The sequence below is a fragment of the Trachypithecus francoisi genome, unplaced genomic scaffold (assembly GCF_009764315.1).
Source record: "Trachypithecus francoisi isolate TF-2019V2 unplaced genomic scaffold, Tfra_2.0 Lachesis_group1, whole genome shotgun sequence".
Taxonomy (NCBI): Eukaryota; Metazoa; Chordata; class Mammalia; order Primates; family Cercopithecidae; genus Trachypithecus; species Trachypithecus francoisi.
This window is the reverse complement of record NW_022681454.1, coordinates 68,510,511-68,523,558: the sequence shown is the minus strand read 5'-3', so window position 1 is coordinate 68,523,558 and position 13,048 is coordinate 68,510,511. Positions and strand designations below refer to the sequence as shown.

Below are 13,048 nucleotides of genomic sequence, written 5' to 3'. Positions count from 1 at the left end.
CATGGAGAACCTCTACTAGGGCAGTGCAGAGTGTGAAGTTGGAGTTTCCACGCAGAGTGCTCACTGGGGTACTGCCTCATGACATAGTGAGAAGAGGGCTACTGTCCTCCAGATCCCAAGAAAGATATATCCACCAGCTTGCACTTTTGGCCTGGAAAAGTTGCTGGCACTCAATGCCAAGCCACCAGCCTGTTAGAACAGCCATAGGGATTGAACCCTGCAAAGCCACAGGGGTGGAGCTATCCAAGGCTTTGGGAGCTCACTTTATCAAACCGGTGTGTCTTGGATGTGAGACATGGCATCAAAGGAGATTATTCTGGAGCTTTAAGATTTAATGATTGTTCTACTAGGTTTTGGACTTGCCTGGACTCTGTAGCCACTTTCTTTTAGTGGGTTTCTCCTTTTGGGAATGGGAATGTTTACTCAATGCTTGTACCTCCATTGTATCTTGGATGTAACTAACTTGTTTTTGATTTTACAGGATCATAGGTGGAGAAGACTTGCTGTGTCTCAGAGAAACTACAGACTTTGGACTTTTGAAGTAACACTAAAATGAATTAAAAATTTAGGGGATTATTGGGAAGGCATGACGGTATTTTGAAGTGTGAGAAAGGCATCAGATTTTGGGGAGACCGAGGGCAGAAAAATATAGTTTGGGAATTTGTTCCTGCTCAAATTTCATGTTGAAATGGAATTCCCAGTGTTGTAGGTGGGGCTTGGTCAGGAGGTGATTGGATCATGGGGGAAGATTTCTCATGAATGGTTTAGTGCCATTCTCTTGGTACTGTTGTCTTCATAGTGAGTGAGTTCTTGCAGGATCCTATTGTTTAAAAGTGTGTGCCATCTCCTCTTTCTTCCTCTTTTCTACTGTTTTGATCATGTGAAGTGCCTGTTCCCCATTAGCATCCTGCAACAACTGGAAGCTTCCTGAGGCCTCCCCCAAAGCAGCTGCCACTAGGCTTCCTGTACAGCCTGCAGAACTGTGAGCCAATTAAACATCTTTTCTTTATAAATTACCCAGTCTCAGATATTTCTTTATAGCAATGTGAGCATGGCCTAATGCAATAAATATAAGGGGAAAACATAAGTTTGCTCAATGTCACAACCTGGATAAGTGTGTGAGGTGGCTGAGTGTCTTAAAGCCTAAGCAGATCCCAACACCATCTTGCCTCCCAAATGTGGCAGTCTTGAACAAGCTCACACAAGATTTCTTCTTCCTTTTACAGAACTGTCTTCAGGGTTTCTGCTGCTCATTTTATCTTCTACATAGCTGACAGATTTAATTTCCGAAAGGCAGATCTAAAAATATTGATTACCCTGTTCAAAGAAAAATAGTTTAAACGCCCTAGCAAGGCAATCAGACCCTCTCTCATCAGTCCCAGCTATACCATTTTATTCTCAGTTTGCTCCATTTTGAAGTATCAAACCATGTACTTAATTACACCAGCCCAAGAGGCTTGGCTTACTACTTTCCTGCCTCTTTTTTCTTGGATATCTTAAATTTTCTTCCTGGGTTGCTCTTTTGACCTCAACCAGGCTAATGTTCTATACAACATATTTTTTAAGATACTTTCAAGTGCCATCTTCAGTTAAACAATTCTTTGACTCTCATACTCATACCTAAATTTCTTCTACATAAAATAATTATTTCCCCAGACTTCTCAGTATAATTTGTGTTAAACTTGTGTATGCTATTTATTATATTGCAGTTTGTTTTAAATGTATTATCTATCTTTCCCATTAAGTTCAAGCATTTTAAGGTTAGCAAATACATTTCATTATAAGCTTCATGTAATCTAAACTATTTGCATAACAAAGGAGGCATAGCTCTCTCAAATGTGCATGTCTCTCTTGATATAGTCACCACTTCATTGCTAGTTTCCATAGACAGAAATGTTATTTAAGCTTTATGTATGTTTTTAAACAAGTGTTTCCAGTATTAACTTTATTTATTCAATCTTGATATAATAGGAAATAGGTTTCCTTTTAGTAAATTATTTTAGCCTCAGGCGTATCTCCCAGTTATATTCTTCTTATAAACTATCTAGGACACACATAAATATAACTTCTCCAGGAAAGCCTTCCTGTTCCATAAAAAATGAATAAGAGTCAGAGATACCACACTATGCCTAAGGAAAAAGAAATCTCACTCTCAGATTTATATTAATATACTAGTCTTTCTGAATTCAACTCCCATATGCTTTTGATTAATTCTTATATCGTGAAACATCATAAGAAATAGGAAAAAGAAGACTGAAGGGGCATGCAGAGGAGGAAAAGAGGGGCAGGAATGTGAGGAAGAGGCAGAAGAGTAGATGGAGGAAAAGAGAAGGAAACATCAAGAGAAAGACAAAAAAAAAAAAAAGAGAAGACACTGTCATTTGCATGTACATGAAATTCTGAAAACTGCCATGTGGCCATTCTAAGGCAGATACTATTCCCATTTTACAGATGAACAAACTAAGGCATAAATATGCTAACTATCATGTACAAGGTAAAGTATTAAAATGGAAATGTCAAAAATTAAGAATTGTCAAAATTTCTAAGGTTACAAAGGTACAATTGGTATGCCCTCTTACTACCCTATAATTATTTCTACTCTTTTCTGAGGATAATTGTTATTTTTACTATTAGAAGCATCAGGGAGTTACTGAATGCTTTATTTTCTTCATAAGAAAGATTTAAAAAGCTTTTGATAGTTTTGACCAAAACAAACTAGCAAACAAACAAACAAACAATAGGAGAAAGAGAGCTCTTGAGGTCAGGTTACTTGGAGAAAAGATTGAAGAAATTTGAATGAGATGATATTGGAAACATTTACCATTTCTCATCTCAGGCTCTTAGAGTTCTTGCATGCTCTCGAATCAGTCATTGACTTATCAGTAGATAAGCTTGTGACATTTTACAAGAAAGAAACAAGACAACAGCAGGCAGCAACTGGAAATGATTCATTGTTATATTTTTAAAATTTATTTTTCCTACAATCTCATATTTTTAATGTTCCAACAAATACTTGAAAAATGGTATTTAACAATTATTTTAAATCTGCTCTCCATTTTGTTATCCATGATTAATTATTTTAGTCATTCGTGGGAACTAACTAAATGAGCTAAATAAATATTCCCATCTGCTTTATGAAAATCACATTAAAATTGTTATCAGAACATGACTGTCTATTACAGAATTATGCACTGACACAAAGTTAAATTACATGTATTTGTTTTCAGGATAAGCTGGGGAGAATTTGAGCATTTAGTAAAATGGTTTGAGAGAATGTCTTTTTCTGTGAATGTATGAACAAATATTCGAATAATAATTTGATTTGATGTAGAAAATAATAAAATTTATTTTCAAATATTATACTCCTCCACCTCAAAACTATCACTACTGAACATGAATGCCATGTGAAATTCACATACTTCTTGAACAGGAGTGCATTTATTCAACACATACTGGTTAAACACTTTCTTTTTGTTAAACATTGCTGTTAACACTGAAGATACAAGTGTGTAAAACAAACGATCTGAATTTTTGTGCTTATATACTAAGGGTAGGTCAAATAATGAACTAAATGAAGAAAGAAAAATAAATAGTAGTTTAGTTGGCAATAAGTCTAGTTAAGAAATAAAACAAGGAAGCATAATAAAAAAATGTTGGCTAGCTTTGCTCTCTTAGTAGTCAGGAAAAGCCTCCAGGAAATGTTAACAGTTAAGACCTAAAGAAAAGCATTGACTAGTTTTGAGGAACGAATGATATTATCTGCCAGGATTTAACAGGCTAGTTCTTGTTATTATGTAGGGGATATATTGAAAGTGATAAAGAAACAAGTAGGGAGAAGATTCAGAAGTGCTAGAAGTAGAAGGGGTGATATATTTTGAAGCTATTGACAAGAAGCTGGATTGTATGTGGGGTATGAGATTAAAAGACAAGTCATGGTTTCTCCAAGTGTTTGGCCTGAGCTATTTGAAGGATGTAGTCGTCACTTATTGGCTTAAATAGCTCTGTGGAAGATGTTTGGGAGAAGACCAAATGGTCAGTTTTAGAGATATTAAGTTTGATATGCCTGGTAAACATCCAGATAGCTCAATAGATTCAGTCGATACATAGATATGTAGATTTACAGTTGAAGCAAAATAGTAGGTTATAATATATATTTATAAGACCACTAGGAAGATTTTTTTTTAATTATGAAACTCAATAAATTATTGTAGAGGAGAAGTTGTGATGACTCAGTTCTTGAAAATCCATTCCTAATAAGTCAGATGAAGAATCAACAATAAGGAAAGGAAAAAGTCAATGAAGTTGGTTAAAAAGCATGTATATTCTCCTGGAACTCAAATAACAAATGCTAGTTAAGGAGGAGGTGATTAACAGTGGAAAATGTTGTTGATATACCCAGTAAGATAACACGTGAAAATAGACCTCCACATTTAGTAAAGTATTTGCCATGCTTCACTGGTGACCTCAGTAAGTTCAGATTCTGGGAACTGATGGAAACGAGTGCCCAAATGAATTGGGACTATGATACAGTGAGAAGAGGCAAATGAAAGCTGACAATATGAATACCTGAGGAAAGTAATGAGAGAAATAGGCAAAACTAGAGAAAACAACAGAGGCAAGATAAAGTTTTTTTGTTTGTTTGGCGTGTGTGTGTGTGTGTGTGTGTGTGTGTGTGTAATTAAGTAAAAGAACATGATAAATATATTTTCTTTCATCCCAGAACTTTTCTGAAAATTTTTATCTCATGCATATTGTGAGTTTATACTTTGTCTATTTTAAAGTTTGAGTAATAGACCTAAAACAAAGTTTCTGTTAGAATATATATTACTAAGATAATATGTCTCATTTAAGATATTTGAAAAATATTATATCTATCCTAAGCAGTATAACAAATCATGTCAAAGAATAAATAATTATTAAGAAGTCAAATTTAAATTCTGAGACAGTTATCAAACGGCTCAGAATTTATTATTTTTATATTTTATGTATATTACTTTCTTCAAATGATTATTAAAAATAAGATGATAATAATTTTGTCCGTATTATGGTCAAGGCACTATTCTATGCATGTTGCATGTGTTTTCCTTACTCTAAGTTTCCAAAGTGAAATTTATTAACTTTATTGATATGATTTTACTAACCCATATTCTAAATAAGGGTCTTTGGCATCAGCAATTCAGTGACTTTCTTAATCCTTGATAGATACAAATGATGTAACAGGGATTGAGTCCAGATATGCTTAATTGCAAAGTACATGATATGTGATTTGTACCACTTTACTGCATAGTAAGTATTGAAAGACAGGCACTAAGTTATAAGCAACATGTCTTTTGTACACTGGGTAGAGCCAGGTACAATGAAGCGTACTTAATATGATCTTACTATAAAGTTGTCAATTTGTCTAAGAAAAATAACATCAGGAATAATAATAAAAATGTAAAAATAAATCAGTCTTTTTTATGTTTACAAATTCAAAATGTTAGAAATCACTAAGCAAAAACAAAAAATTAACCTAGAAAACTTTTTTCTCTCAAGTGTCTCACCACTATTATGAAACAGTTTATCAATTTACAAACTAAAACAATACACAACAAGATCCAGTTCTACTCAGACGTCAAAGATTTGAATGCAACTAATTGCACATTATATAGGGCTGATTGTGCAATAAAGGATTATGAACAATCCAGTGTTAATCCTCTAGTTAGCCTGCTAAGTTTTTACAAAGATATGCCACTTGAAATGCAAATGTCAGGACCATCATAGTTCGAACATTAGATTCCCATGCAAAATTGCAAAATTCTTATCTCTAAATAATGAATATTTAAATTTCATTTCTTCTAAATGTTTAATTTTTTCACAATTTAATTAACACTTAAAAATGTAAAAATCCTTGTCTTACCTTCAAATAAAATATCAATAAGAAAAAATTTAAATGTATGAGGCAAATAATTAGGAACTCATTGGCATGTGTGTGTGTTTGTGTGTGTGTGTGTGAATTAAGTAAAAGAACATTTAAACATTATTAGTTTTTCATTACTTTAAGGTGGATTGCCTGTCAGGATCTATATACATGTCAGAAAGGACACAATAACTAGTGTCATTTTAGAATCGTAGTCTTTGGAAATCCTTGACTTATTTGATATTCATTCCATTTGTTGCACTGTGTCCTTGGATTTAACTGTGTTTTTCTTGTAAGATTTGTGTTTTTCATAATGGAATATTGTAAACATTAGCAAATTCTGAAGGGTAATTTTATTTTTTATTTTTCTTATGATATTTAAATATTAAATGCTTAATATGATATTTAAATATTAAATATTTTGTATGATATTTAAAAATCCCAAAACTTCACTTTGATACAAAAATAAAAGTAAATTATACAAGTCTTGAAACTAATATATCAAAATTCTCTTTTATGTGATATATATTCATTGCTTATATGTGGCCTCAGTAGAACTATAGAAAAAGCATATGATTTAGAACTGTATAGAAATGGTTTAAAATCTTTTAAGTTCCATTAACGACCTGTATGCACTTATAAAAGGTCTTAATCTTTCCTTTTCATCTATGAATTAGAGTTAATATAACTCAATTTATAAACTGCTCATAGTGTTATAATTACTGAATAAGAAATTTTATATCATGTATTTGGCAATTATTAAGGAAAGGACTAAACAGTTTCTTTTTTCATTTCTTCTAAAGACCTAGATAAACATGGAAAAATGGAATGCGTGATTGCATTTTATTTTTAGAACACAGCAACAAAAACGTATTCAACATTTTTTTAAAACAAGATCAAGCTCTATTTTATTACCTGTACAAATACGTCTTTCTCATATTAAGTTAAATTAATAGTTATTTTCAAATTTATTAAAAACTGAAAATGCTTGGAATACTATTTATGCATATGTTTATCTAAAATATAAACATATATTTATAATTTAGTTTTCTAACCTAAGAAGAGTATATTTTCTCCTTCCTTAGTGCAAAATCTGTGAATGTGGATTTGGATGAGTAACATTTCAAAACATTATTTTCATGAACTTAAATATTGTTTTTGAAGCAAGTAAACTTTCACAAAAAGTTAGGTAGTCACTTTTTAAGAAAAATAATAAAATCAATTCAAATTAATGCTTAAATGATGAAATTTTTCAGGCATATTACATGTTATTTCTAACAACTACTGTGGCTTTTGCGTACTATTTTCTATAGACACGAATTAAACTCTATGATAATTTGTATATACAATGAAGTACATGAAGACAAAAACCTGGAGACATTTTCCATGTAAGAAAATAGGTTGAGCATTTGTAATTTTACCTGTGGACAATGGTCAATGACAGCATAAAATTCACAGACCAATGACAGAACCTCATTATTTTCTACCATTTAGTTAATTTAAATTGAGTATGAGAGATGCATTGAACATGTTCTATTAAAACAATGCATAAAGTATGCATGCTCTTCACCACAAAATTAAGGTAAAAGTCAGAAATGTATTTTAGAACAGTCATGTTAGAATTTAATCAAGCAATCAATAATATTTGAGGCAGAGAAGAAACACTTAAATAAACAAATAAATAAAAAGATAAACTCACCTTATCCAGAATACATATCTGTTTCCTTGTTTGAGCATCAAGTATTTCAATCTCAAAGTGAGTTGTTTTTGAATGTTTGACTGCTGGCGTTGGTTTTAGAGGGCCCGCTGAGAGTACAAGTTTTGACAAAAAGTGAAAATTTCTCATATCATCCTTCAGTATGAACCGTGTAGCTCTTTGGGATAATAATCCTCTCTTGCGTTCTGAAGCGAGGGACTTCTGCCTTTTGAACATTGTGTGAACTAACAGGAGGGTCTGTCATGTCAAAAGTAGACAATTGCGAGTATGCTCCTTTTGCACCAGTTAAATACTGCTGGAGAACCTTCGAAAGGTCAAATGGTATGCCATTCCAAGAGTTCAGTTTTATTTAGCAGGCTTGAAAACAATGACTGATCTTATTTCTATATATAACACGCTATTGTGATTTGCTGTGTAGAGTATTACTTTACCAGCAATTGAATTATTTCTTGCTTTCTTCTTTTATCTCTGCTTTGTAATATGACTACTCTTATCTGAAATTCCAAAGCAAGAATAGACAGAGCATTTTCATTATCTCTGAGTTCTGGATGCGCTAATCTTCAAACACACACATACACATTTGCATTGAGATGTATTTAACATTAGCAAAGTGCTCTCTTAAAGTTAAATTTTTAAAAGTCCTAGTACATTACTACATAACATTTAAAAAAATGCTATCTAAGGACAAGAGAAGTGGCATATATATGTTTACATATGTTTTATATATAAATATGGTATATATGCATGTGCATTTAAAGCGTTCTAAACTGAAAAAAATTTTTTATCAGTACTAATTATAATCCCAACTAACTTAAAATAACTTACACAATATAAAATGATGAATTCTTCACTTCATATAAAGATTGAAAAGATAGCAAACTATGAGATTAGAATTTGTAGAGAAACTTTTTGTAACCTGGGGAAAAAGAAGTAAGCATTATTTTAACATTGTATATCTTTGAAAATCTATTGAATTGATATACAAAATCTATAGTAAGTACTGCATTTTCCACAACCCTATGTTATGGAAAATACAGATAGCCTCAGAATGAAAAATGAAATCTGAAAAACATCCTGGCAAAAGAGCTTTCAGAAAACCTCCTAGTCCTCTGAGATATGTAAATCTGATGAAGAAACAACCGAAAAAAAATCCAAAATATAATATCACTGATTCAAAATGATTTTAAAGGAAAATATTCTGAAATGTAATTTTCAATGAAAACATAAAAATAAAATGACACAAAATATATAGAAGAGGAAACCTGTTATCTACCTGAGGCTAATCTTTACTTTTAAAAACAACTAAAATAATGTATTCATGTATAATTTTATTATACATTATGCCCTAGAGATTCACTTTACACTCTTCAGTTATTATGTTCAGACTTAATATTTTATATTACATTACACTCAATATTTTATATTTTCAAAAATATAAACAATAGGGATATGTGCATGTTTTTACATACTTTGCGGGCACACATTGTGCAACTTTATCATCTAGTTGTTCAGCACTTCAAACCTGGAATCATCTTTAAATTTTCCATTTCTACCACACCTCACATCTAATCCATCAGAGATCCACTACACTGTCTGTTCACAGTTACAGTCCAAGCATGAATCTCACCTGTATTGCATATCCAAACTGCTCTTCCTACCACAACACTAATCAATCAATAGTCTATTTTTAACACAGTAGCTGGAGTGACCTGGCTCTATATTAAGTGGGTAACTTAATCTGCTCAACACATTGCAGAGGCTTTCTATTTTATGTTAAAAAGAAAAAAAAAAAAGCCAAAGATTTTTGCAAAGATTTGCAATGTTCTGCATCACCCAGCTCCCTATGACATCTCTGGCCATATCCACTAACCTAGGTACAGCATTTAGAACAGTATCTAACATAGAGTAGATGATCCATAACTTGTATTAAATAAATTAATGACCAAAATGTGTAATTTGAATGTGTAGGCAGAATGATGTAGTGCTAAGTTATTGCATTATATTGAAATGATCCAAACACTATTTACATAATGTTTCTCCATATATTTTTTTTATTTAAAAAAAGAAATAGTTGGCCAGGTGTGGTGGGTCATGCCTGTAATCCCAGCACTTTGGGCGGCTGAGATGGGCACATCATAAGGTCAGGAGTTCAAGACCAACCTGGTCAACATAGTGAAACCCCGTCTCTACTAAAACTACAAAAATTAGCTGGATATGGTGGCAAGTGCCTGTAGTCCCAGCTACTTGAGAGGCTGAGGCAGAAGAATCACTTGAGCTCAGGAGGTGGAGGTTGCTAAGAGCTGAGATCGCGCCACTACACTCCAGCCTGGATGACACAGCAAAACTCTGTCTCAAAAAAAAAAAAAAAAAGAAAGAAAGAAAAAAAAAAAAGAAAACAAAGAAAAAGAAAAAGAAATGGCCAAAGGAATTCAGAAGCCAATCTGAAAGAGCTCTCATAGCCAGATTTTGAATAATTCAAGCAACAAAACAAGTACTAATAATAATGGGTTCAAATTCAAAAAACAATATATCTAGGAGTTCATATCATTATAATTAAATGATTGAATACATAATAAATAAATTAATAAACAAAAAAGAATCAGGAACAAGTCTTCCTTACACAAGACTTCCAAGTAATTTATAGATATACTATCTCCTGAATGTGGGTTTCAATTAGTGACACATTTGCAAAAAATAATGAAGGAAAAGGGAAAAATAGACACTTTATAGAGGAGAAATCCAGAAAGCAGATAGCATCTTAACTGCTTGACCAAGTCTATTATCACCATGAAAAGTCATGTTGCCATTCATGTACCCATTATGTCATGAAACGAGAAGAATGCTTCACTCCTGTAATATTCCTCCAAACCTCATTATCTCACTTCAACTATAAAAACACATCGAGGACAAATTGAGGGACATTCTACACAATACGAGACCAATACTATTCAAAAGTCGCAACAAGATAAAAAATCGAGAAAAATTGAGACTGTGACAGATCAGAAAAGCCTACACGGGGACACTACTGGAACATTCTATGTGCTATCCAGGATTGTTTTCTGGAACCAAAAAAGAATGTTAGTGGGAAAATCTGTTGAAATAAATATAACATCTGTGGTTTAATGAACAGTATTGTATCAATGTTAATTCTGAGTATGGTAAATCTGCTATGGTTATGCAATATGTAAAATTAAAGTAAATTGAGTGATGAATATACCAAACTTTTTACTTTTTTAAACGTCTGATAAAATCTTTCCAAAATAAAAGGTGTAAAATAAGCCCCCACCCACCAAAATCATAACAAAAACAAGGAATGTAGAAAGAGACAAAAAGGTTGGGGGGCGAGTATCACTGAAAATAGGAAAATTACATCTATTCGCTTAGGTTAAAAATTTTGAAAGGAGTACAAATTTCAGTTTTTATGCTACTTATAATTTTATTATCTGTACATGAAGCAGTTTTAAAAATAAAATATTTGTTATTTGCTAAGATGTTTTATATGTTTTTTGCGAAACATATCACAATGAAAATAACACTAAATTAATACTTTTATTATACTAGATAATGGATATCATTTGGTAAACTATATTGCAATTTAAAATATATTTAAAATTAAAAAACACACATGTTAATAAAAATACACAGATATATGATAGAATATTTATTCCAGTTGCATTTAGTTATTAAAAATACTGAACAGAAAAAATTATATTATATCACCTTCATGTTTTTTATATTTTTTGACAAAAAGCATTCCAATTCAGTTTAGTCTCCATTTGAGGTGTTACTTCTTTTCAGTTCATTTTTAGCATTAATAACATGCTTAGAGCGGTTTTAATTTACGGAAAAATTAAACATTAGGTACAGATTTTCCTTAATAATCCCTTGCGCATCCCCAACACCAGTTTCTTTTATTATTATTTAACATCTTTCATAGTGTAATACAATTTTTATAGTTGAAGAACCAATATTAATATATTATTATTAACTAATTTCACTAGGTCATTTTAGGTTTCACAGTTTGTGTTTTACTGTTCTATGAGTTATGACAATTGCATAATGTATCCACCATGACAATACTATACAGAATAGTTTTGGTGACCTAAAATATTCTGTGTACCAACCCTTCATCCCTCCTTTGCCCCTCCAAGCCCTGGAGATCACTGATGATTTTATCATCTTCATAGTTTTGCTTTTCCCATAATATCATTAGTTGGAATTATATAGTGTATAATGTTTTCAGACTGGCTTCTCTCACTTAGCAATTTGCATTTAAACTTCCTCCATGTTCTTTCACAGCTTAACAGCTCATTAATTTTTGTAATTGCTGAAAAATACCTAGTTGCATGGATATACCATATTTTGTTTGTCCTTCCTATTGAAGGAAACCTTGGTTGTTGCTATAAGTATTTGTGTGAGGGTTTTTATATGAATATAATTTTAAATTTATTTGGTAAACAGCTATGAACATAATTGTGGAAATGAATGGTAGGCTTATGGCTAGCTTTGTAAGAAACTGCCAGCATGTCTTTGAAAGTGGTTGTATCATTTTGCATCCCCCACAGCAATGAATGAGAGTTACTGTCACTCCACATCCTCTCCAGCATTTGGTATTGTCAGTGTTTTGGATTTCAGTCACTCTCATTGATGTTTTGTGGCATCTCTTTGTCTTATTTCTTAATGACATGTGATATTGAATATATTTTAATATGCATATTTGATATCTGTACAACTTCTTTGGTGAGGTGTTTGTTCACATCTTTTGTCCATTTTGTAATTAAGTTGTTTTGTTATTTTTGAGTTTCAAGAGTTCTTACTATATTATAGATATAACTCCTTCATCAGATATATGTGTTACAAATATAAACTTCCAGTCTGTGGTTTGTCTTTGAGGACCTCACAATAAAAATTGTGCTTTTAATCTACGCTAAATGCTACCCAAATATATGTTGGAATACACTGCACCTGGGGATGGGTGGCTGAAAGAGAAAACAAAATAGTACTGTCAAGGCAAACCACTTGTCCTTTATTATTTTGTGTCAGTGTTCATGCAAAAAAATGTTACATATTAGATAAAAATAATTGGAATTCAGGAAGTTAGTAATGAGATTTTCAAAATACTGTATACATCAAGCTACATTATTCTTAGACATAGGCAAACACATAGGTAAGAAAGATACATATAGAAAATGGCATTGTTTACTGGAAATTGTTTGGATTCAAGAAGTCCTTTTTTCTAAAGTGTTGTATGATCTCAAGGTTTCTATTATCTGTCACTTTTTATAACGTTATGAACCTTATAGGTTCATAATCTTATGAATATTTATAACATGAACCTTATAGGACTTTTATGAAACCTAACAAGGAAATTCATATAAAGTAAACAGATTTTTTTAAAACAGAAGACTTTATATATATAAACTTATATATAT

At 31.8% G+C, this 13,048-nt stretch overlaps 1 protein-coding gene across 3 annotated transcripts in view; it reads right to left on the bottom strand.

Annotated features, from left to right (window-relative positions):
• TECRL (trans-2,3-enoyl-CoA reductase like) overlaps window positions 1-7,951 on the bottom strand; it is a 132,115-nt gene extending 124,164 nt beyond the window's left edge. For all 3 annotated transcript variants that reach the window (XM_033214557.1, XM_033214559.1, XM_033214558.1), the window contains exon 1: window positions 7,599-7,951. In XM_033214557.1, the coding sequence (XP_033070448.1) occupies window positions 7,599-7,832 (234 nt within the window). In that variant the 5' untranslated portion in view covers window positions 7,833-7,951. The remainder of the gene's footprint in view (window positions 1-7,598) is intronic.
• Between the last annotated feature and the right edge of the window lie 5,097 nt (window positions 7,952-13,048).